The sequence below is a fragment of the Cottoperca gobio genome, chromosome 16, assembly GCF_900634415.1.
Source record: "Cottoperca gobio chromosome 16, fCotGob3.1, whole genome shotgun sequence".
Lineage (NCBI taxonomy): Eukaryota > Metazoa > Chordata > Actinopteri > Perciformes > Bovichtidae > Cottoperca > Cottoperca gobio.
In genome coordinates, this window is record NC_041370.1 from 7,708,588 (window position 1) to 7,734,988 (window position 26,401).

Here is a 26,401-nt window from a genome sequence, read left to right on the forward strand (position 1 = left end):
TTTTTAGGACAGTAGCTGCTGGCCTGGGACTTCACTGCCTCAGAGACAGGAGTGTGAGGGTCAGCTGCCACGAACCTCAGTTTTACGGATCTCTGTGTGAGGATCGTGAGTCGCTGACCCAAAGTGATTCTAAACTTGGGAGCTTTCCAAACCGCAGCCTGTTACATCAGGTCGCTGGGAGCTTTTCTACTGAGCCTGATTACTACCATGGTGAAGCTGAGCACCTGTAAGATGACCGTCTTCCTCTGTTAATCAAGCCTTAATGTCATCCTAATAAAAAAGATGAAATCAGCTGGTATTTTGGTTGTATTTTTTGTTTTGAAAGTCTTCCTGACATGTCATTTCCCTTTCTTTTTGCTGTGTGATGATCATTGAACATTGCTTTTGTAATTAAAGACGAGCAGTCAAATTGAGCTAACGCTCGCGCCGACTATGAAGCAAGTGAATTTGGAAATAAAATAGAAAATTGATGTGATTTGCATGAAAAGTCACTTTATTGCATGCATCAGTGGGATTCTGACATCTTTGTGCAACCATGCACATATTCCTTTTTAAAAAAGTGTCTTAGATTGTTTCAATCAAATCAGAATACAACCTATTAGATGTCAAGAAAATATGAATATATTACAATATTCACAAGATATCGCAGCTTCAGTGAGAGTCATCACACGTGTCACAGATATTGTGTCATATAACAGAACATTTACAACAACAAACAAACAAAATAATAATGACAATAATAACAATAATGATAATAATTTAGGCAAGGTTGAGTGAAAACTGGGCAGGTGATTTGATAAGTGCTGCTGTGAATTAGTTTGACAGGAAAAACAAATAATAACAAGCAAATCTGTTCCCGACTCCAAACAGATGCATATTGGATAATAAAATCCCCAAATCACAGTAAACGGATTCCCTCCAGATTTAAGACTCCTTGCAAGCCTTCTGGTTTGCATCGGCCTTAACAACAAACTTCACCAAACTACTAAACTCAGTGCTTCATTGTAAGTCCTTATCTCATGTGTTCTTCGATGCTATTCTTATGGACTGAGTAAAAGGCAGCTGAAGTGTTGTTGTTGGTGTCTCTACAAGGCTGTTTGTGTGGAGTCAGGAGTGTTGTTTAACCTCTCACCTCGGGATTTCTGCTCTGAATTTGTCGAATTTGCCGCTGCTTGCTCTGCTCTTCTGGGATTGTCACCGTTTACCACTGGATGACGATCTGATTGGGCGTAAGCATCTGTGGGAAGTGAAACAACCACTCTTTCTATGGGCTCATTGGCTGTTCTGTCTGTCACAATAACATAATTGGGCTCTGGCTGGTGGCCACTGGAGCGACGCTGCAATGCATGCTGGGTGCAGGAAAAGGAACGCTGCCGAGGGGCAGGCTGGGGTGACATGAAGTGAGGCGTCGCAGCTCTGGGGACTTCCTGATGCCTATCACGATCCTCGTCTTCTGAGGTCACCTCCTGTAAGGTGCTGATTGGCCGAGGGGAGCGGCCCATGATTCTTGGAGGGACCAGCGCTGTTGCTGATTGGTTGAGCTGTGGTCGCCAGTTCTGAGGGGAGGGGTACTGCACCCGGCTCATCGACCAATCACTGGCAAGACAAGAAAGTCATCACAACGTTACAGTGCCTCACAGTAACAGAGGTTTATCCCATAACTGGTTTACTAATTTACTATCACAACTAATAGTTATCGATCACTGACTTGTCCTTTAGCTCTAATTGTACATTTCTCACTGACTACCAGGTAATGTGGTAGCACATCACCAGAAGGCTCATAAAGAGACACACACCGTCGTCTGCGATCGCATTACATGACTGAAAACTTACTTTTGTGGAGGTGGCGTCATATCTCGATGCCCTATGATTCCAGAGAAGGAGGCACTTCTTCCAGGTACGCCTTGTGATCCGACCCACGGCGAGTACATCAGAGCGCGCTCCTCCCACAGCATGTCATTGGCCGATTCGACGGGAACAGGCCCTCTCTGAATTTGGTGAGCCAATAGGAGTTCCAGGACCTGGTGATGAATGCCCTCTCTGGCCACGTCGATAGGACGACGTCCTCTCCGATCGTGCAGCTCGAGGTTGGCACCATGCAGGAGGAGGAGTCTGGCGGTATCATAGCAACCATGGATGGCTGAGAGGAAGAGCGCTGTCTCGCCCTACCAGAGATATAATCATAAAAACATAGGAGGATATAAATCAGATAGGCAGAGACGGCGCGTACAGCTTTAAACATGGTTATTCTGGATTCTTAGTAGATAAAAAACCACGCAGAACTCACCTTGTTGTCTTGCAGGTCCACAGCGGACCCGTAGCGAATGAGGGTCCTTGTTAGGGAGAGGTGGTTTACTGAGCATGCCCAGTGCAGGGCTGATCTCCCTGAGAGAGACAGTGTGAGCGGAGGGGAGTACGGGGGAAGAAGGGAGGGAGTAAGTCAGCCAATGAACAACCATTACACAACAGAGTCGAGCCCAAGATGGTGAAGAGAGGGAGAATGGAGGGATGTAGAAATGAATTGTTGCCGCTAAAGTGAGAAAGACAGGACAGAATGACAGAAAAAGTAAGAGATGTAAAGAGAGAGAGAGAGAGAGAGAGAGAGACAGAGAGAGAGAGAGAGAGAGAGAGAGAGACAGAGAGAGACAGAGAGAGAGAGAGAGAGAGAGACAGAGACAGAGACAGAGAGAGACAGAGAGAGAGAGAGAGAGAGAGAGAGAGAGAGACAGCAAAAGCAAGGAGAAAGATCAGCAACAAAGTTAATACGTCCATTGACCCGAGTTCGAGCACTAGAGCACATTAACTTTGTTCAGAGTCAGAGGGCAGCAGGGGAGCTGGAGAAGGAAGAGGAAGAGATGGACGCCATGGAGAGATGAGCACAGGACGGGAGAGGAGGGACACAAAAAGAGGACGTGAGAGACACGGGGTAAGTTACACCAGTTACTCAGCCCCTCAGTGCACAGGTGTCAGAAAATAATGGCCTGCTCAAGAGCTCTACATGTTCTTTTTCTCCAAGGTGAGTATTAACCCATTCATGCATTAGTTTCAAATATGGCATGTGGACAGGTAGGTTTATTAGCAAAGCTAGCGGCGTGGTTCTACGGGTTGCAAGGTATGTTGTTTAGTCAGTCTCTCTTTAATTATGTCAACATCTATCTTGAATGTGTAAGCACTTTCAAAACATGTCGCTGGATTGCGATGAAATTTGGTACACATATTCATATTTCCATAAGGACACACTGTAAGTCCTATTATAAAAAATACAAAATATTAATAGCGTATCTATGGGTGGAATATTTTGTTTTAGACTTTTACATAAATGTTAGGAAACCCAGAAAACATTTTTTTATTCAGTTGCCATTTGAGTTAAAAAGCATTTACACACTCAGCAATATTAACCAATTCATACATGAAGGGGTTACAATAGAATTATTCAATCTCTGCTATGGACCTCTGCGATGACATAACATGGTTGCATCATATCGTGAATACACAGGCAGTAATGAAATTGCATTTGCACATAATTCTTGTACAAAGAATTACATGCAAATACTATTTTAACTGAGGTTTGGGGTATGAGTCAGACTAAAGTAATATTAGTAACTGTGACATAGATGCATTACCGGTATGATCAGTGTTGTTGACCGGCACTCCTGCTCGCAGCAGCTCCAAGACCACTCTGTCCAGCCCGCTACGCACCGCTCGGATCAGAACCACAGAGCCATCCGGGCCACACCACTCTGCCGACTGCCAACACAACAGAGACATGATGAATATATAGGAAAGTCACACAATACATATTTCACATATACCTACACAGTTCGGCCTTATACAGTACGGTCTACACTACATAAAGACTAAAAGGGGAATAAAAACATGGTTAAAGTCCTAATTAAGACTGGATATGGATACAATACATTGAACAAAATGTTAAAAACAAATCAAAAGACACACCTGCTGAGGAGGACTGAGCAGAGGAGGAGGAATGGCGTTTCTTTCCCATCCTCTAGGTGGTGCTAAGGGAGAATAACACATATTTAATGGTGGATCTCCAACTGAAACACAAACAAATATTATATATGGAAAGATATGTACTGTTAACCTTTAATATCTCAAGTCTCATTCTGTATCCTGTTTTACTTACAGTGCCTTACACTACGTGTGTGAGCATTGAGTCTCCATTAACACCTTAGTTAACTCCTGTGCATTTATTTAAGGTTTTTTTAAATACAGTAATTCAGATTTTGACAGTAAATATATGCAGAATTCCAGCATTGTACACGTGTTATAAATGCCGACAATATAGTGGGGTTAAAACAATTTCTTTGCATTTATTGGACAGTGAAGATGCAGACGAGGAACAGGGAGATGTTGCGATTACGTGGCATGTACTTTCAAAGATGTTCAATTTACAATGAAATTCTCAAATTAGGGAAAGTTTTTAATTTATTCCTAAAAAATATTTTAGACCCAAGCAATAAATCTACTATCAAAATAGTAGACATGTATTTTTAAATGTTAAATGTTGCCCATATTAACTGAGGTTTAAACCTTGCACTCTGAATTATAATGGTGTTCAATTTGTTGTTTAGAAATGTTTGAGCGGTCCCAAGATTTTAACAGATGCCTGTCAGCCAATCAGAAACAAGTATTTTTGTATAGTAAGTATAGTGTGGTCCGGTATAGTAATGCTGGCCAACAATAACAATCTATATCACATTCCCAGATGAGTAAAAGTAAGAATGAGTGACTGAGTACACAAATGAATGTTAAACCTTACGTTGTACGGGTCTGCAGGGCTGCGAGGTTCCAGCCCGGTAGTGTTTCTGCTCCTGGCTCCTGTGGTCACAGATGGAGGTGTCCTCCTGTCGCCTGGAGCATCTCGCGTTGATGTCTTCCATTGAACTCTGGGTAAAGTCTGTGTCACTTCCTATATCCTGGTTCCTTTGGAGAGGTCTGAAAACCAAAAGCACAGTTTTTGAAATGGCACATTAATAAACTGCTGTGGTTTTCATGTGGTCACAGCGTGTTTTTCTTTTCCTTTATTATTTTGACTAATGAGTCACCCAAGAGCTCTGCAACACACCCAAACACAAGAATACTGTCTCGCCATTTCCGGGTATATTTCCCTGAAACATGCATGGGTTGATTGATAGTCTTTGAGGAAATGAACCAAGACCCTGGAACATGACGGGGATTACAGATAGGTATTATTTCAGGGACCTTAGTGAGCTGTGGTCAGGGGGCCCAACAATGTATTTTCTTTTAAAATAATATTTGTTGCCATTCTTGCCATGGTTTATTTGATAGACTGACAGTAAAGAAAGACAGAAAAGAAATGGAGAGAGAGGGGGCAGTGACTCCACTACTCAGTTCATTATTTTGTAGAATTCATTTAACATTAAATCTTCAGTATAAATCGTTACAAAATAGGATAAAATGCCCAAATCAACGGTGACATCAAAGGTGACATCTAATTTTTTATTTGTGTGACCAACAATCATAAACCAAAAGCATTTGAATTTATTTTACATTTATATAAAATAGAGACAAGCATCAAATCTTTAAAATTGAGATATGGGAAACAGCAAATATTTGGCATTGACTTAAATAATTAATTGATTATCAAACTGTTGCCAATTGATGGACGGTCGAAAAGAGTATATAGGATAAAGGTAATAACCAACTGATTGACAGGAACAAGTGCTATTCAGCATTTTCACTCCCTACACAGGATGACCTATCCCTTGTTTTAGTCTACACTATATGTGTCTACATGACTTCATCCCTCCAGCAGACAAAACATCCTCTCATGTCCTTCAAAGCAGCTCGTCTCACCGCATTCGAATGGCATCCTCTCCCAGTGGTTCCCTCCTTCTTTTCTTCTCTGCTTCCTTCACCTTCTTCTTTTTCCTCAAGCCGATCTTCTCTTTCTCTCTGCTGGATCTGACCCTCTGCTCTTGGTGGGCTGCGTGCGGTATCAAGGACTTGGGTTTGGGGTCATTGTCTGTGACCGTGGACCGGTGTCTCACCCTGTTACCACCTTCCCTCTCCGCTCGCTGCTGCCTCACCCTCCTCACCACCAGGAACACCACCAGGGCCAGCACCAGCAGCAGGCCAATTGCTACAGCAATCACCGCCCATAGCCATGCAGGGGTCGGCTCTTTGAGACGAAAAATAGATAGTTCATTTTAAGTTACGAATGTTAAGCAGCCAGATATGGAAAAAAATGTATATCAAGATACTTATCACAGCATCAATACTAATAGAGCTCTGCTTCTGAGATATTAAATGTTTGAAAAAACTCAAACCTGCAGCAATGACCATCTCCTCTACACACTGGAAACGGAAAGGTGTTTTATAGTGTTTTGTTTGGATGAAATTCAGAGCTGGATGGGTCTGTGTGTGTGTGTGTGTGTGTGTGTGTGTGTGTGTGTGTGTGTGTGTGTGTGTGTGTGCGTGTGTGCGTGTGTGTGTGTGTGTGGGGTGGGGGGGGGGGGGGGAGAGACAGGACCTGTGAGCCTACCTTTGACTTCCTCTTTCACCGTATCCTCCTCTCTGCTTCCTATTTCCTCTCGGACACCTCTAATACTGATGACGGCCTTCAGCTCTGGCAGGGTAGGGAACAAGCCAGACTTTAGCAACATTACGGCACGCAGGAAACTGGCTGCCTCTGTGGCATAAGGGAAACAGGTAGAGGGCAGACGGGAGCATGGCCTGTTGTCCACTTGGAGGAAAAGGAGGGAGCTAGGAAAGAGTGAGAGAGAAGGAAACAGCAGGGAAGAGGAGGTTCATCATTTTTTAGTAGGTGAAGTAGGTTTGTCTGGATCATTTGTTGCATACAATCTAGAACCATTACATTTGTTAAAGTTTTATTAGGCTATCTGATGTTTTTTAAGATTCTTGCAACTGTTTCATTCTTAGTTTATTGTGTAGTTGTGTTGTTTCTGTTTTCCGGTTTGTGTTCTTGTGAATGTTTCTTGTTCTCAAGTTTATTTTGGAATCTCTCAATGAGACTGCATGACTAATTAAATATTAAATAAATAAATAATTTTGTACACGTACTAACATAAAAAGAACTATTTTGACATTTAGTATCTGAAACATAGATACACCCTCTTACCAAACAGAATAAAAAAAATCAATCAATCATGCTGATATCATTTACTGCAAAATAGATACACATGGGTATTGATTCATATTAGAATCCCTGCGAGTAAATGGGCTCAGTTCAGATTGACTTACTTAATAGTCCCCCAAGGGTCTGTGCTTGGCCCACTTTTATTTTGTCTTTAGCCGTTAATCTTCTCTTTCATTGGTGTAATTGTAAACTTATTTTAGTATTATCTGTCTTTAGATTTGTTTTATCTGTTGCCTGATTTTGTATTGTTTCATGTTGCTGTCTTGGCCTGGTGTGCCTCGTAAAATAGGTTTCCATGGCACTGTTAATATACTGGTTAAATAAGACATACCCATTTGAGTCAGCTACAGATGCCTGAGCCAGCAGGTTGGCGAGCTGCTGAGGGTCGAAGTCAAACAAGTTCCTGTTAGTGGCGAGGGGGGCGGACCCTCTTAGTTTGAGTGGTGACTGGAGGACGATACTGAGCGCCCAGAGCAGGGAGCTGTTGAAAAAGGCGCCACGTTGTTGTGGGAAGTTGGCATGAAGGACCAGGGTGCCTTTAGCCCACAGGGTGCTCTGGTGTGTGAAGCAGTCGCTGCCATCCCATCCACAGGGGGCGCTGTCACATCCCTGCTCGCAGTGGGAGTTGGCGTAGTGATCGCGGCAATACTGGATGTGGCCCGGACTGAAAGCCATGATGGGGAAGGATAAAGAAATGCAAAGAAAGAGACAGAATGAGAGATTAGACTAAATAATCTCGACGTCTATTTAAGAGATTTCAACAAAGACCATGAGATGTGGTGTTTAGGTGTCAAGCTACTATTTCCACGGTCAAGAATAAACTTTAATACTCCAGAACATAATAAACCAGAACAGGGAATAATGATTAAACATCTTTCCTTTACTAGTGTTTGTTTTAAATGTCCATTCTGTCACATATTGGACAGTTCATAGCCTCAAATTAACAATTTAAAAATGATGTCTCATATTGTGTAGTGACTCGTAGTATGGTAGAAAAGAAAATCGTTTTATTATTTAATTCTCCTTTGTCACAAGTGTACTGAGTAATGACAATAAACAAACCAGAATTAATGTTATTATTGATAATAATAATAATAATAATAATAATAATAATAATAATAATAATCATGAATAAACAATTAAATTAATTAAATTAAAGTGATTTATGTGGAAAAAAGTTTCAAATATTGATACAAATAAGGAAAAAGAGGAAAAAGAATACAAGAAGACAACACATAAACCAGCATACAACAATCTAAACGGACAACCATAATGAATAAGTGAATGAAAACATTCCCGATTAAGCTGGAAATGTTTTTTTTATGGTTCTACAGTATGACAACAAAAGGGTTTTACTTGCAGTGGCCCCGGTCCTTCAGGCAGTCGAAGCCGTCTCTGAGGCACTCGGGCTCCATACACCCTCGGTCACATGACCCGTCTCCAAACTTGTCCTTACACTTTCTGTTGACTGGACACTGACCCCACGGATCACCAGACGCAGCTGTGGAGACACGCACAGATTAGGAGTAATAGTACCCAATATTAGACATTATTCATCATCTTGTTATTAATCTTTCAGTTGTGGTTAAAATGTAATGATGATGCATTTGTAGATTTGTATGTTTAATGAATTAAAGATAAACGTAAACTTTAAATTAGACTGCAGGAGAATGTTATAAGCACTGAGATATGTCAAAGGCAAGCAGCATCACTTCCATATGCACATGTATTTGTACACTTGGCAAATAAATCGTGTGCATTTTTCATTATGTCTTGCAGTTTCATTTCACAACGCAAACTGTTATCGCTAAATATCGCAGGAGCCACACATTTAAACCCCTCATTGTCTCAGAGCATTAGCAACCACTCATAACAATGCAGGTCAAGCCACGAAAGGTGGGTCCTGATACAGACCGTTAAAGGAAACAGGAAATGGGCCCGACATAAACAGGAAGTTTCCAGGAGAAGCGAATAGCAACAGGAAATGGAGTGGGCCGGGACTTAATAAAGGTCGAAGGTCGTAACCGTGGCAATGAGGAATGTGATGGAGTTGGACAATGGGCTTGGCAGGTGTGTGCGGGACCATAAAATCATAGCAACAAAAAAGAAAAAGCACCAACAATAGCGCTGACATTAGACATGTTAAGTGTTTAACACTTTTGTTTCACTTGAAAAAGCAAAGAGAGCTTTCCTGGTACGAGAGGTGCTTATAAAAAATACTTTTCACTTTGTTCTTAGCAGAATACCAAATCAAATCAAATCAAATCAAATGTATTTGTATAGCCCAATATCACAAATTATACATTTGTCTCAGTGTGCTTTACAGACTGTACAGGTTACGACACCCTCTGTCCTTAGACCCTCGCATCGCACAAGGAAAAACTCCCTAAAAGAAACCCCATAATTAAAGGGGGAAAAATGGAAGAAACCTCAGGGAGAGCAACTGAGGAGGGATCCCTCTCCCAGGACGGACAGACGTGCAATAGATGTCGTGTGTACAGGATAAACAACATAGTACAAATACAACATTTGACATAAATTATGTTGTGTTGGAAAAAAAAATAGAAAGTATGGATGAATCCAGGAAAATGTCAATAAGGCTTCCCGGGGTCCAGCAGGACCAGTTCAGCAGGCGCTGTCACGATTCATGATCCTGACGACCAAATAATTAAAAGATTTAAATAATTAATGCAGTAGGGGAACATATATTTACTTAAGTTCCATCAGTTTTATACACATCTTTAGCGTCATATTACATTGTAATACAAAATGCTCCGTTAAAATATGAATTAATTAAATGCAGATCAGAGAGGAGATGCCACTCTTTCCTAACTGGTCATCAGATTTCTATCGACAGACTACATCTACAGGATGCAGTTTCAGAACACTTTGAACAGGTGGCGTGTTTCGTGTGTGTACAAAAGAAAGAGAAATCTGTTGAGAATAGGGTGGAGAACTCACCTTGACATGTCCAGCTGAGTCCCAGCAGAACAAATGTCCTCAGAACCAACATCTTCAGGTTGTTCACCTCTTGTTCCTCTGCTCAGAGGGATCAGCAGTCCAGTCCAGCTGTTTGGTAAACCTGCCTCTGATCTCCAGGAGCTGCAGCTGCGACTCGTATTGTTTTTTTTTTTTATCTGCAGCTCTGTGGTGTAGCGGCAGTCCTGCTGTTCACAACGAACAGTTAACTCTGAGTGAAGTTGCCCAATCCCATCACCACCGCCACCACCAACACCTTCCAACACCACCACCCAGCCCACTTTGTTCACTCGCTCTTTTTTCAGAGGCCCTGCGGATATGTGGACAACTTCCTGCCACTGTGTGGAGAAGAATAGGAGGGTGATGACTGTATGTGCATGTGTGTGTATTTGTAGCTCTTACAGTGTCTCAGCTTGAAAAAAAAACACACACACAGTACGGGGTATGTGAGCTGTTAGAGGAGACATTTCAACGTGTAAAAGCTACAGGGTGTGAGGCGACGGCGTGGTTTGAATTTGACCTTTACAAAGAGTCTGTTGAGTTAAAAAAAAGTGAGTGCTCTGGCTTTTAAAAGTACTAAACTGCTTCTATTGTTCTTATTTAATCAACACAAGAAAATAGAAAACTTCAGGCGTAAGTGGCTGTTATAAGAACTAAGAACTAATAACTTGAGCAGTTTGCAGTGTTGCGCGTACTTTAAGGCTTTTGATTTTGACCTTTCGCATGAGATTTATTGAAATCCCAAACAGCAGATTAACAGATTTTTTTTACACACATGACACTTTTTTCTACGCTTGAACAAATAATGAAAATGGACAAACAAAAATAAGAACTTGCATTTTAACGAACAACAAAGCATTCTCCATTACAAAAAACTAAATGAATGCGGTGCTTAAATAATTCCAGTGAAACGTTTGAGCCGCGTGAAGACTGCATTGCTTCAGATAGTGTGAGTTTGGAAGAAGCAACCACAGGTTATGCATAACAGGATTTAATCAAATGTGAGATCAGTCATTTTGGCAAAGTCTTGGAATTCAACATTCCACAGCGTGTACATGATCATGTTGAAAATAACAAAGTATCTCCAACACAGAACCTTTGTGTCCTTTATCCTTCTCTACTGGTTACCCACTTTCCCTGGTTGTGGCCCTGGATCCTCCTCTTTCCAAGCAGTATTCCTCCCAAAGCTCATTAAACAAATTCCCAGTCGCACCGAAAGAACACCCTTGATCCCCTTTGGGGTCACACAATCCCAAATCCATCTTTTTAAACACAGCACAGAAAACCTGCCGAGAGAGCGCCGTCGTCTTCCTCTCTGAGCAGTGGTTGTAGTAGTGCCTGTACACCTCCGACATGTTTGAGAAGACGGGCTCCAGATACAGCTTGGAGACGGACGTCCCGCAGCAGTACGAGGGAACTTTGGGTAAACTCTCGAGGAACTCGTTCAGGACTATGTGCTCTGAAGCTTTACGGGACTTCCTCTGCGTTTGCTTCTTGGTGATTTGCTCTGAATTGTCCTGCTGGGATACAGTTTGTGCCCAGTTAAGCACCGACCACTCTCCAATCCCCAAAGTGGAGAGGAACATCTTTTTGCAAACTTGTTTTCTGTCACCGTCGGCTAGCAAATGATACCGCATCGAGACCGACCTTCTCGACTGAGTCCACGGTGCTCGGGTTCTTTCCACCGGGTCGCAGTCAACTGATCCGGACACATAGATCTTTCTCTGAGCCCAAGTCATACACTGCCAGAAACTAGTAAACAGCTTGTTCCTCGCTTCTTCACTGAAGTCCGCACAGAAGCGGTTGGATGCCCTTTTGCAAGCACTGGACGTGCATCTAGATCCCATTGTCCTCTGACCTTTAGTTATGGTCGAGCCGTCTTTCTTTCGTTTGCTGACGTACGCTTTGCCCTCCATCCTGAGTTGCTTCTGTCGATTTTGCTTCCATGTTAGCGGCTTGGCAACTCGGGATTTCTTTCTGGCTGACCCCTCTGGTTCTGGTGGCCTGTCTTTGGGATTCACGTGTTCTGCAAAAAACAGAGAAATGTCATGAACATGTATGAAGGATAACTGTGATACACTGCAAAAACTATGGAAGATAATGGTACTAATTAACATTATGACATCAGTGCACTAAAAAGGGCTGCGTCTAAGAGTCTCAATTAATCTGTTGATTATTTTTCAATATAAATGTTTAATAATTCAGTCTGTAGAATATTAACAAATGAAATAACAATCCAAGGTGATGTCTTGAAAAGCAGCCATACACCTAAAATCCATCAATTTACAATAACTACCAGAAAGAAGTATAAAATATTCACATTTGAGAAAGTTACGAGTCATCACATGCTGTCAGTTGATTTCTTTTAACTATCTTTAGTGAGTAACTAAACAAGAGTTAAGACACTCACCCTGGGTGACTTCTGCAGAGTGATTAACTGCAGAAGAAGCAGCGTTCTGTTGTGGGCACTGATGGACAGTCTGGCTCTTTTCTATATTGTTTTCATTTGGTTCATTCTTCGTTGTTGCTCCTGTCTGTGTCCAGTTGAGCACAGACCACTCTCCTATCCCCAGAGTGGACAGGAACATGTTTTTACACACTTGTTTCCTTTTTCCATCCAACATCAAGTGATAACGGAGTGAAACTGATCTTCTCGACTGCGATCCCACCGCCCGGGATCTTTCCACGGGGTCGCGGTCAACTTGTTCTGTTACGTAGAGTTTTCTCTGAGCCCAGTTCATGCGTTGCCAGAAATCATCAAACACTTTATTTCTGGTCTCCTCGTTGATTTCATTACAAAGTCGGTTCGATGCCTTCTTGCATGCATTCGAGGTGCACCTCGCTCCGATTGCTCTTGGCTGTTTTGTTACAACCTCACCATCTTTTTTGCGTTTGCTCACGTACGATTTCCCCTCCATCCTCAGCTGTTTCTGCTTGTTTTGCTTCCACTTCGATGGATCTCCGACTTTGGCTTTTTCCCTGCCAGCACCTGCCTTATCCATACTAGGGTTTCCATTTTTGGCTGCTGTATTAAAGAGTGCAGAAAAATCAAACAAAATGGGATTATTTATGGGAAGCTGAGATCTAAACGATATATAAAGTTGGAAATGACATTTTTGGTTTATCAAACACAAGATTATGCAATTAGAAATGTTGAGCCTAGTTCTAGTTAAGAACAAGAATACAGGACATGCATCTTGTTATATGACAAACTTGAGTATGTTGAGCTATAGACTAAACATGGTGATGCATATTTTATAATAATCACATCACATGAAATACAGCTAGGCACTGTAAGAAAACTACAATGTCAATGTCTCTGCAAGAGAGTTGCATTTGTTGACAGTAGGGATCAGTGTAGCTGTGTTGCATATAGATAGGCATCTACAGTACCAGATCCAGATTAATATCGATATCTGAGAATACAGGGATTCATATTTATGTTAGTGGATTTATGAATAATGTGGTAAAAAGGTTATAAAAGGCTTTATCACGATATTAACTAGCATTTATTTTCACAACCTCACCACACTGTTACTTACTGGTGTCAGCACCCAGAGGACCCACCAGAGGAACATGTGGACTCATCTGTGGCTCTGCTATCATTACTGAGTGGGACTTTTTTTTGGACGGTCCATCTTTATACATGTCAGATTTCCTGCTTACATCAGTGAAGTGCAGATGCTCTGGATGAAACAGATCACACACATACATCTTGGTAATACGTTGTCAATAACTACTTCATCATCATCATAGTCTGAGCTCATACACACCTGGTGGTATGTGCTGCAGCCCAAAAGTCTCAGTGACTGTGGGTCTGTGAACAGGGGGGTCATTGGTGGCTTTGGGATGGAGACCAATATCCTCCATTGCTGCAATGGCTACAACACAAGAAACAGGTTGTTGGGAGTCTTTCAATCTTACATTAAGATAAACAATGGCATGCTTTTTTTTTTAGACGCACATTCAGTAAATAGCATTCAGTGTGTGTGTGTGTGTCCATTCATTAAAAACAATTTAAAAACACTGCTCGTGCATATTTTAACCGTAGACAACAAAGCCATGTGTCTAAATCCAGATGTTTTTTTTAGCTTACGTAGAAGTAGGCATTGCAGGCCTGATACATCAAAAAGGTGAGTCGAAGAGGGTGTAATGGTGGTCATAGTAGATGTTTAGCTAACTTTGTGTGCAGCTCATTCCTAGCAACTCTTCTTGTATGCTAAACTACACATTTTTGAAAAAAAGACAGATAATTTCGGCATTGCTTACATAGTGTTATACATTTGAAAACGTCTCGTAGACCCGTCGGTTCCATCCAGATCCGATCATAAGTTCTCCCACTGCCGAGTGTTTACTCCTTCTTAGCCCTGACAGTGAAACACGCCATCTGTCAACTCGGCTAGCTCACGTTTTATCAAGCTAAATATCTATATCGGATCTGAGGAGCTTCCCACTGGCAGCTGCCATGTCCGAGCATGCGCACTGGCTTTCATGATATTCTCTCATTCAGCAATAGATAATACAATTAAATAAACAACAACAAAAACAGCAAAAATAATTGTATAGAAATATTAATATTGATAATAAAAATAATAAAACAAATAATAATAGTGTTTTGATATTTAAATGTATTACAGTGGTAGAATAAGTATCCAGATGTAGCAATACAGTAAATGTCTTGTATTCAGAACTCAAGGCAAGTAGTTTTTATTTGCAACAGTACAAAAGTATTATCAGCAAAATATTCTTAAAGTATCACAATAAAAAGTACCCATCATGCAGAACTGCTGCTGTCAACGTTATACTATTATCAGCAGGGGTGGCTATCCATATGTTTCACTCAAGTAAAAGTATTGATACAGTAAAAAATAAAGTAAAAGAGCTGCATTCAAAATGCTTTACTCACGCAAAAGTACAGTAGTATTATCGGCTAAATGTATGCAAAGTATTTAAAGTACACTTACTTATATAGAATAATGCCCCCTGTGATTGACATATAATATTGTTAATATTGATGCATCCATATTGCAGCATTTTAATGTTAACTCAAGGGTCACAAGATAGATCTGGATGGGTGTGATGTGATTAATGCGGCAGGAAACAGGCAAGAACACATTGCTGCTTTACATGTTGGTATTAATTGTCCATCTGTCTGGAATTAGAAATAAGCTATGTAAATAAAATAAGCTTTCCTCTTAGAATTAAACCGTCAGAAATGTAAATTGTGTTTTTAAAATCCACATGAAAGAAACCATTAAATGATTTATGGGTGGTTTCAAACAGGGAGCTTAAAACTATAAGAACATATATAGCTTTGCTCATCCCATCCTTCTCGACATGAAAGCAGGGGGAAGGAAGGAAGCTATCAGGGAGTTCAAAGTTTCTGCTGGGGGTTTCATTCCCTCAGTTGTCCTAATAGGTTGCAACACAAGGGAAGAATAACCAACCGGGCAAAGCAGGCCACTATTCTGAGACACACAGCCTCAGGGGCAGCACAGGTCTCAGGTTCATTGTCTGTCAATTGTTTTTTTTAAAGTAATTTAATTAATTGCACATTTGTAAAGGAATAAAAATAGAGCACTATACTTACTATATAGCCTACTATAATTTATTACTGATTTTACCATGTCTTGATGACAAATGTCCAAGGAATGCAAGCGAGGCTAACAGCAACACATATAAACAAAACTATCCCACTTTATATGCTACTATAATAAGCTTGCATTTAAGGGATTTATACACCTATTCTCATTTAAAACTAAATCAATATGTAATATATCATATAAATATAGAGTAGATATGTCTAATTACAAAGACAAAACAGGATGATTGCAATAAATAAATCTTTGTTAAAACAAAAGAAATTGGGACATCAATTAATGCAACTTTTGTACTGTGCAGTTCAAATCTTTATTATCATATTAAAATGACTTTTTTTTGCATCAAGGCAGCAAAAACATCGTAAACAAAAGAAGACAAATAGACAAATAAAGACACTTAAAATGCAACTGTAATTCCTAAACTCATTAATATAAGGAATTAAATAAGTTATTCCATTGTACATGTATACCTGTGTTATTTACACATTGTAATGGAAATGTTCCAGGACTGAGAGGTTATAAAGCTATAACAGTTCCACCGTCTCGCCACATGGTGTCGCTGCAGTCCATGTTTACGGCAGGACATATCATATCACCATTATACTGTAGGCTATGCATGCAACACATATTATCGTTGCTTTTATGAATAAAGTTTAGGAAAGCATGGCTTGGGACAAATACGGTATAACATAAACAAAACATGTGGTTTTTTTCTCCTTCGTTAGTGTTTGTCCGCCATTGTGGCAGATGGGGCTTTCCGTTGTAACAGTATAAATAGTTACTTTCAGTTTCAGTTTGAGAGTTGTTGCTGGGTCGCCGTAGTCGCCGGTTGAACAAGCAGCCGGTTGGGGATTACTTACGTTAAATCTGTTAGGGAAAATATCGGAGTCGGTTTAAGTTCTCAGACCAACATCATACCGCCACATCAAACTTGGTTTCTCGAAAGGAATTGTAAGTTGGATTTAAACAACTGTAATGCTACTAGCTAAAATTAGCAAGCTAACGGTAGCCTACTGTATTTGATGTCAGTTAGTATAAGTTCCACGTTGACTTCATTATACTGCATGGTAGTATTGTATTTTTGAGCGTTGTACCATTTATTTGGTGTTTCTGTGGGTGGGTTTGTCTTGGGGTTAATTCAAAACTGTTTCAAAGAAATCAACTGTGTAGATGAAAATGAAAGTAACTTAAAGTGGAACACGATCTGCTGCAAACTGAAAGCATATGTCCTTCATGAGTTGTTCTTCACTTTCAATATGAATACAAGGACGCTGTATATACTGCCAAATCCAATACCTCCTGTTGTCTTACTGTCTTGTAGCATGTTTACTTATTCAACTCTGTTGTCCTTGTGTGTAGCTGTGATGTCTATTTCTGTGCAAATACATTGAGTCAAACTCCTCCACTCCACTGTATGTGCACTCACGTAATTGGCCAATGATACATGATTCTGCCCACTAACAGAAGCCACACACATATAAAACATGGATATTGTCACTGACCCTGTCACTTTTATTTGCAGAACCTGCGCATCATGCAGAAAATGAGCTACTTCTCCCCCCTGCTCTTCGTGTGCCTGGATGTGTGTGTTGTGCACGCCATCCGCTTGGCCCAGCTCTCCCCTCTCCTCATCTCCCACCCGTTCATCACCCTGTGGGGAGGAGGGTTGGTCAGGGCTTGCTTCCTCGCCCTCCTCACTCTTAACTCCTCTGGAAGCCTGCCATGGATGAGGAGCTTTGAGGGGCTACAGAGCGTAGGGGTCCTTTGCTTCCACTTCCCTGTGTACACCACTCTTCTCTGGGCGCTAGAGCAGTCTATCATGGAGAATCTGTGGGGGTGGCACTCCTGGGAAAGGGTGCGTGGCTGTGTTTTTATTCTGATATGTTTGAAACCACATTTTGTTGCAGGATGGATCACATCAATATAATAGCAGGCATTTTTCTTAACACCTAATGTTACTGTGGGCGTGACAGATCTAGAGCAGGGCCCATGATGCATTGTGGCTCCCTAACAATAGATTGTGTTCATGTGTTGGTAGACAAATCTAAGATGCTAGACTTCCAGATCAGCAGCTAAGGACTTATGTACCTAAAGAAAAAAACTAAACTTGTAAATGAAATGATAAACAAACATAGTTATATCTATAGTTACTAGTTACTTTGCAGATCAAGATGTTACATACAAAAACTGTGATCTTATAAAATAAAGTGCGTAGTTATGGATGAATAAATTAGCTCCACATACAGCGACAGCATTAAAAATCAATAGTAATAATAAAATACTTTACAATTTAACACTTAACATTCTTCTGATTAACAAGTACTTTCGCTTTTCATACTTAATGTATATTTTGCCGTTAACGCTTCTGTAAGGTTTGTACGGACCTTTACATTACTTAACTAAAGGATCTGATCCCTTCCCCCACTGTTACAAGCCATCCTGCTGCACAACAATGTTGTTTTGTTATTGAAAGAAGTTGAATCAACTCACTTTATTGAAATATATATCACATTTATCAGATTTTATAACTTGCACAGCAAGATTTTAAAAACTTGTTATGGTTATTTATTTTTATGTGATGAAGTTGTTGCGCCTGGAACAGAAACAAGACTGAAACCAAAACCAAACCAGTCTGAGGAGAATGAGAAATCCCCCATTTTAGACATGTTGTTGTTTTTGCTTTTGTCAGAATCATCTGAAGCTTTAAGAGATTTATTTCATGTTATATTTTTCCGTATTTGCGTATTAAACCTGTGATTTGTTTTGCAGGTGTTACAGGGTTATGTTGTGACGGTGGTGGCGTGGCTCTACTGGAGTCGATATGTGTCATCTCTTTTTCTCTTCCTGGGTCGAAGCATCTCATCTCTGTTGACCAAGACGCCCGCTGAGAAGCCCAAAGACACCCAGACCCCTCTGAAGAGGCTGATGGGATACATGCGGCCCTATCTATGGAACTTTGTTTTTGTGCTGTTACTCGTGGTTCTCTCTTCTTATTGTAAGTGAGACGACACCTTAATTTAAAAAAAGTGCATGTCGTCGTTCTATGTTGTGTTCTCATGCGAACTGCGAAGTTTCGGAGTTATGTCCTGCAAGGGAAATGAGCCATTTTAACATTTTAAAGTCTTTCGTGTTAATTAAGAGCATTGTGAAGCTTGGAATGACTACGCTCAATGTATTTTAGATTGTTGATGATGTGCACTTCTGACCTCAGGTGAGATGGCAATCCCGAAGTACATTGGTCGTGCGGCTGACTGGATCATAAGTGAAGAAACATCTGATGCATTCACAGAGGCCATCAGAATCATGGCACTTGTGACTTTTGTCAGGTAATGTAACCTTCGTAACAAAGTAGTTAAAGCATTACCGGATCTAAGTTCGTATAATATCTGAAAATCGTATCTTCAAATGTTTATCTTCTCTATTATTTATTAGCAAAGATATTGCTTCAGGTCGTAATTTAGCTGAGAAGCAAAACTTCTATCTGACAAAACGTTTAGTTTTAGATTTCATTTCGACTTTGTTACATTTTTATTTGCTTTTCTTTATATTTTTCAAGCAGAATTACAATTTATGCAGATGAAAATACATAAAACTGACCCAACAATGGAGGATTTTAGATAATGATAAAAAATTTTATGCTAATTATTATGATTTATTCCGTTTAAAATGTTTAATTAGAGGTTTAAAGTAGTTTTATTTTGTTACTTAACACTGTAATGTGTCCTGTGTCGTATGTTTCAGTGCTGTGCTTGAGTTTGTATGTGACCTCCTGTACAACGTCACCATGAGCTGCATACACACCTCAGTGCAGGGAGCCGTCTTCCAGGCTGTGCTGAAACAGGAGATCGCTTTCTTTGATGACACTAAAACAGGTAAATCATGCATCAAGTATTGTGTACAATAGCTTAACTTATTTTTCCTTTCACTGGTACACACATGCCAAGCTTAGTTTCCTTATTGTTTTAAATTTCCTAATATTTATACTTGACAAAGTTTGCTGGTGAAATTCCTTTGACAAGGCTGACGTACAAATCTTTTCTCAGGTGAACTGGTGTCCCGCGTTACCACGGATACCAACGATATGAGTGAGGCACTGAGTGAGAAACTAAGTCTTGTGATGTGGTACACGGCGCGTATTGTCTTCAACATATACTTCATGTTCAGCCAGTCATGGAAAATGTCCCTGCTTAATTGCATGGCACTGCCCATCCTCTGGGTCATCCCCACGCTCACTGGACACTTCTACCAGGTGAAGAGGACTTCCCTAAATGTCCCGTATTCTTTAAAGTAGAGCTGCAACGATTTGTTTGTAAAATCGACTGAACGATTAAGTCATTTTTCATACAAAAACAAATGATTCATCTTATAAAGCATTAACAGCATCTAACAGCTGTAGAGACACACTGTATACTTCCCTCAGGGGTTACACAGAGAGAGAATAATGGGACTTTTTAATTATCCATGTTTCAGACCATTGCTGTAAAGGTTCAGGAGTCACTGGCTAAGGCCAACCAGGTGGCCACAGAAACCTTCTCCTGCATGAAGACGGTGAGGAGTTTTGCCAACGAGGATGGTGAGACGGAGAGGTACAGACTGCAGCTGGAGGACACTTACGCTCTCAACAAAAAGGAAGCAGTAGGCTATGCAACCTCTATCTGGACTAACAGCGTGAGTTGACTACTGATCTGGGTTAATGTGTGCAATTATTTTCTTTTTTATTAAGTTTGTCTGCGAGTCAGTGGGGGTTAATACTGCATAATATGCATGTAGTGTCTACAATGTCATCTAGAGGTTGCTGACAGGACATTTGTAAAGCCTCAAGATGTGTTTATTATCCTCAGTTGTTTCCTGCTATAATATGTAATAAAATACAGAAATTAAACGTTTTTTAAAGTTGGGCATTAAGTCAAACAGAAACAGAGAGTAATATACTTTAAACCTCAATTAGTTCAGATATTTGCACCAGGGCCAGTGATTTTAAAATGATCTGCATCTTCATTAAAGTGCTGTGAATCATTATTGAACTATTATTTAACTCTGTTCATTTAATGTGTAAACCATTGTTTATGTTCTCCCAGATGACCACCTTGACCCTAAAGGTGTGCATTCTGTACTACGGAGGGACTCTGGTGACCAGAGGGGGCATTAGCAGTGGAGACTTGGTGTCATTCATAATGTATGAGCTGAAGTTTGCATCTTGTATTGAGGTGAGCCACAGGCTAAGATAAAGGGAATACACTTGAATAAAGTATTATGTCATTGCACTTGTTTCCGCTAATGCTGAATTACATGTGGCTGATTGTTCTGTTGCACCTCCCTTCCAGGCTGTCATGCATTATTACCCAGCTGTGAGGAAGGCAATTGGTGCCTCTGAGAAGATCTTTGAGTATTTGGATCGCAAACCCAAATTACCCCCAAAGGGCACTTTGGCCCCCAAAAATCTCAAGGGACATATTGAATTCAAAAAAGTAAAATTTTCCTATTCTGCCACGACGGACGAAAGCAATCTTGTGCTCAAGGTATGTCTGTATGTTTATCTCCCGTGCATTTATTATTTTATGTTAAGTTAAATACAACTACATACTGCAAACAACGCTTAAACCAATTCACCATATATCCCTCTCTTCTACCAGGACGTGTCTCTGGAGATAAAGCCAGGCCAAGTCACTGCCCTTGTGGGGCTTAACAGATCAGGGAAGTCCACCTGCGTCAAGCTGCTGGAGAGGTTTTACCAGCCCCAAGCTGGGGAGATCCTACTGGATGGGAAACCACTGCAAAGCTACAAAGACCAGTACTTACATGACAAGGTGGGTTGGAACGAGACGTTTTTTCCATTTTGTATTTGAATACTTTTGCTGACATTGTCTAATTTGACTTGCAGTGAGCGTAATAATAGGACGTTTAAAGGTACCTTGATGAGGTTTAACCACGAGTAGCACTATGGAGCAATGTTTCTATGAATGGTTGTTTGGATTGTGCACGAGCACGTCTGGAATGAAAACCACCGAAAGTTAACATAACTTTTGTTTTTAAAGGGCACCTTTAAAGATGCATTAAATTACTTTTAGCCATTAAACGGCTCACAAACCTCTTAGTGCTTTGCTCATCAGTTGATCTCTTGATGCCAGAACATTTCTCATTTATATCACTGAGAGATACAGTATGTATTTCACCATGAAAAGCAGCATTTCCTCAAAGTTTTCATTTATATATCCTTATATCCCTATGTAAACACAACAATAAAGACTGCATGGAGCTATTTAGCCTTTCGGGACCTTTCTGTTGGGATGTTTAGGGTGGTTTGCAGAACTCTCAAGAAGCTTAAGTCTTTATTTAGACATACACACATAATACACCACAGCCTGGGTGCTGAAACCCTACAGGGTCTAACAAGTCATTGAACCACACAAATTGACTAAAATTCAAGATGACAAATACATCTTAGACCATACAACGAAATGAAAATGAAATTAAAGTAGCCCAGAGCTGTACAATGATGATGATATAAAGAGGGTGAAACACAGTTCAAGGAAAGTTTCTACTCACAAATGGAGCTTTACATTCACTCCTTTGCTCCTGTGTTATCTTTGTCACAGGAATATTGTAAGAACACTGACTCGCACTGTGGTCATTGTAAACCATTCTGTGACAGTTACACGGCCACTGACGTTTCCTCCGCATCCTATTTGCTTCTAGATTGCTGTGGTGAGCCAAGATTGTCTGCTGTTTGCTCGCTCTGTGAGGGAGAACATCAAGTACGGCAACAAGGATGCCTCTGATGAGGAGATGCACAAGGCTGCCGAGATGGCTAGTGCTCACGAGTTCATCATGAAGCTGCCAAGTGGATATGACACAGGTTCGACCCACAAACCCAATTCATTGCGGGGGGGGGGGGGAAGTGGGGTTTAATCACATGGGTTCTTGTTACTTCCTGGATTTTTTTATTTAATGTAATATATGTTTACACAATGATAGGATGGATGCCTGTAATAGTTCATTTCTTAGTAATGGGAAAACAGTTTTTTTTTCAGGCTATCTGTCAGGGTATCTGCAGATATTAAAAACCATATCATTTAGTTACCTCAAAAAAGAGCTTAAATGGTATTTAAAAAATGTTTCTTTAATTTAATTTACAAAAGACCTCAATATCATTACTGCCAGCTAAAGTAGCTAAGAAGCTCCCCGTCTCAAGTTTGAGCAAAAACTTAAATGAGCTGAAATGCATTTATAATTTTCAGTAGGTTAACACATCCATCTATTTTCTATTATTGAAGTAAATAACTGCCATATTGTCCCTACTGGTTTTCCATCATACTTTCACACTTTGGCTTTTATGATGTTATGAAACGGATATTGAATAGTATTCTATGTGGCAGTAAAAAGGTCTTGAATTTAATTGAATGGACCCTGCAGAAACCCTGCTGACAGTAGTGAAAGGGCCGGTGGATTTAATTAAAGGGGTCATTTACATCATTTACAAACTCACTTTTGTTTGTGCTTGTGCACAGACTGTACATCTGGTTGTCAGGAGTGTCAACCCACAAACTGTGAAATAAGACAACTCAGTCAGTTTTATTGCGCGCTGACTCGCTAAAAAGAAAACCTGGGATTTAACAAGCCATTCAGATTTGGCTCCCCTTCCTATGTCACAAGCTCGTTAGAATATTCTGCCCCCCCCCCCATTTGAGTATCTCCACCCACTGTTTGAGAACTACCGTTGCAATTTTTCTCGCAAGCCAATCAGCAGCTTTCGGGAGGGGGGGCTTAAAAGTTCAGACAGACAGTAGGATAAAAAATAATATGTATTTTGGTCATTAAAGCGTGTAAAGATGTTCTAGTAGAAGTATGAACCTGAAAATTAGAATAACATGTCCCCTTGAAGTGCTCTCGTAACCAACAGTACTTTGGCCTTGTGGTCTTTCCTAATACAAAAACAACGCACGGTCCCCCAGAGATGTACATAAACACAATAACGGTACGTCCTTGTGTTGGACAGATGTCGGGGAGAAGGGAAGCCAGGTGTCTGGAGGCCAGAAGCAACGCATTGCCATTGCCAGAGCTTTAATCAAACGTCCTAAAATCCTCATACTGGACAACGCCACCAGTGACTTGGACACAGAGAATGAATATCAGGTAGGAAAACTCTTCTTCTGAGTTTCTTAAATTGTCCTCATAGTTTACTCCTGTTTTCTACATGTAACACCAAGTCATAATTGTGCTCGACAGGTGAACCAAGCTTTGCTAAACCAAATCAACAACTGCTCCGTGCTGTTGATATCCAACAGGATGAGTGTTGTAGAAAAGGCCAATCATATATTTGTCCTCGACAACGGTATGCTAAAGGAGGAGGGCGCTCATGATGAGCTGTTGAAGAAAGGCGGTCTTTATGCTGAACTGGTGAAAAAGCAGAATATGGGCTTTCGCGGTCAAGAAGTGGAGAGGAATGATGCAAACTGATCCCCGCAGGCGGCGGGGTGTTGCCCTCAAGTCAGAGAAGCAATCGAGTCAAAACTCCAGCTATACTTGTCCTATAAATAACAACTTCATTGTGAGACCACACTTCATACTACAAGTGTTATGTGAGGTTTTTTTGCCTATTAAGAATACTTTCCTTCTTCATGCACCTTGGAAGTAGGTGAAGTTGTACTTTAAATGTCCTTCTCTTGTTCCAGTATATTGCAATTTACATTGTGATATTGAAGTTTATCGTAACAAGTAATTCTGTGGAAAATGACCAAATTTGACATCACATTGTTGCAAAAATCAGATTTTTTTTTGCCTGTATTTGACAGATAACAGATAAAAATGGGGGCGAGAGAGGGGTGTGACTGGACGTTGTAGTTATATGGTATGCTCTGTAACCACTCAGCGCACTAGGCACTAAAAAACATTTTAATCATCCCATGGTATACTTTCCATCATATCGCCCAAGCAGCTCCAATATGCCAATGGGGGTGAAATATAGTGCTTGTATACATTTTTCATATTTGTCTGTTTTATTTTTTATGATTCTTTACTTATGTACATTTTTAAACCTGTTAGTAAGTTTATTTTTTTAAGTTTTGGCTTTAAAATATCAATGCTTTTAGTCAGGGTTACCCAGTGTAAATGTTTTAATTTCTGAAAAAATAATATTTGTGCAATGTGAATGTAATTTATTTTTTACATTCCTTGTCCTGGAAGCAGCAATTTGGGGCTCTCGTCATGTCACTGTTCAAGTGTTGGATTTTGCTTGCAATTAAATGGAGTTTTCCAAAGTTTGATTCAAGATGATTTATTGTCATTTATACTATTCACAAGGCAAGTGTACGGCAAAACAAAATTACATTGCAACCATCTCACAAATGTACTAAATAAATGCTATCAGGAGTAAAAATAATACGTTGAATATGTAAACATAACATGATTATATTGCATGCATGATAAATACTAAAAACTGACAACGTAAAGTATAATAGAATTACACATATATGATAAATATTGCACATATAATAACAAATTGCACATTTATGGATAAAACTGCACATACAGGATAACATATTACAATAGAGGGGAATCTCGGTTTGGGCTTGAAACTCAACATTTGTAATAGAAATAATTATAATTATATACTGGAAGTGTGGCGTTTGATGGATGTAGGCATTTACCAGAGAGTCTAATTCAAGATGCTATTTAGTTATGGGAATTGTAGGCTCCAGCATGTTTTGCACTTGAGCAATAGGAATTAAAACACAGGAAACTGAATCTTGTGAGTCCCGCAGCTTTATGGAGGTGCATTAATAAGTCACATGAGTACACCTTTAAATGTTGTGTCTGGCACCAAGGAAAGTGCCTAGTTATATTTCTTGATAGCTAATCCTACATTTTTTAATAAAAAATTGTGATGCAAGGCTAAAAAGGCTGTGGATGTTCATGGTGGCAGATTTTGAAAAGTGTTGCTTCAAATATAGACTTTCACAGTTTCAGAGCCTGAAATTGGATCAAGCTCCATCGTTTCTGGGTTAATAAAGTCCATATTTGTCTATCAGCATACCACGTAAAAGCATGTCCAGCCGACCGATTGTCCACACATATACTCGAGGCCAAAATCATTTTCTTTTCATAATGCCCATCAAAATACAGTTACCACCTATGTAAGTTTTATAAGAGGTTTTATAAGGCAGAGAGGACCTGCATCAGCAGCCCAGATACTGCAGATGACATAAACGCATTCATAACACCATAAAACAAGATATTTCATTTATTCACTAAACTCCTAAATCTTATTTAAAATATCAAATGGCATGTAGCCAACAATAATACTTTATTTTGTGATAATACTAATACTACTGATAAGTTATTTTACAACGTATGTATTTTGAAGCTTTATGGCTTGATGCTACATGATTCACTTTCTCAAAGATTATTTCACTTAAAACTTTTATCTCAAAAGGACATGGTTTATGGACTCACCAATACCAAAGATGATTCTCCCAAAAATACCCTAACCCTTACATTTTATTTATATTTCTGTTTTTGGGTATGCACCTGACCCTGTCTAAAGCAAAAAATCATAACACCATTCCCTGCATACAGAAGGACGTTGATCGAAAAGAGGAACCCGTAATTGTTAACACTTCAAATCCAAAATCTAAAAACTGAAGAGAATTCAACGCTACCATTGTGTTTATACGGTTCAAAT

The 26,401-nt window shown here is 40.1% G+C and overlaps 3 protein-coding genes across 4 annotated transcripts; 1 reads left to right on the forward strand and 2 right to left on the reverse strand.

The window, feature by feature from the left end:
- Positions 1 to 363: 363 nt before the first annotated feature.
- Positions 364 to 10,378, reverse strand: notchl (notch receptor, like). Its single transcript, XM_029452590.1, has 11 exons — positions 10,103 to 10,378; positions 8,498 to 8,642; positions 7,473 to 7,805; positions 6,527 to 6,747; positions 5,839 to 6,163; positions 4,781 to 4,956; positions 3,955 to 4,016; positions 3,624 to 3,747; positions 2,288 to 2,385; positions 1,834 to 2,165; positions 364 to 1,596 (listed from the first exon to the last, which is right to left on the reverse strand). Exons 1-11 carry the CDS (start codon positions 10,152 to 10,154, stop codon positions 1,086 to 1,088), a joined length of 2,379 nt encoding a protein of 792 aa, XP_029308450.1. The 5' UTR covers positions 10,155 to 10,378; the 3' UTR covers positions 364 to 1,085.
- A 490-nt stretch (positions 10,379 to 10,868) lies between these two features.
- On the reverse strand, positions 10,869 to 14,567 carry LOC115021376 (uncharacterized). Of its 2 annotated transcripts, XM_029451799.1 has the most exons (5): positions 14,390 to 14,567; positions 13,894 to 14,001; positions 13,663 to 13,806; positions 12,531 to 13,145; positions 10,869 to 12,146 (listed from the first exon to the last, which is right to left on the reverse strand). In XM_029451799.1, exons 1-5 carry the CDS (start codon positions 14,433 to 14,435, stop codon positions 11,245 to 11,247), a joined length of 1,815 nt encoding a protein of 604 aa, XP_029307659.1. In that variant the 5' UTR covers positions 14,436 to 14,567; the 3' UTR covers positions 10,869 to 11,244. The 2 variants fall into 2 exon arrangements, with proteins under 2 accessions (XP_029307659.1, XP_029307660.1); XM_029451800.1 differs by lacking the exon at positions 14,390 to 14,567 and having other exon boundaries at positions 13,663 to 13,778; positions 13,894 to 13,998.
- A 1,954-nt stretch (positions 14,568 to 16,521) lies between these two features.
- Positions 16,522 to 24,988, forward strand: tap1 (transporter 1, ATP-binding cassette, sub-family B (MDR/TAP)). The gene is made up of 13 exons (XM_029452446.1): positions 16,522 to 16,671; positions 17,243 to 17,575; positions 18,490 to 18,715; positions 18,932 to 19,046; positions 19,462 to 19,592; positions 19,764 to 19,969; positions 20,191 to 20,388; positions 20,799 to 20,927; positions 21,045 to 21,239; positions 21,354 to 21,527; positions 22,417 to 22,576; positions 23,717 to 23,853; positions 23,947 to 24,988. The coding sequence occupies exons 2-13, from the start codon at positions 17,255 to 17,257 to the stop codon at positions 24,175 to 24,177; spliced, it is 2,223 nt and encodes a 740-aa protein (XP_029308306.1). The 5' UTR covers positions 16,522 to 16,671; positions 17,243 to 17,254; the 3' UTR covers positions 24,178 to 24,988.
- Positions 24,989 to 26,401: the final 1,413 nt, after the last annotated feature.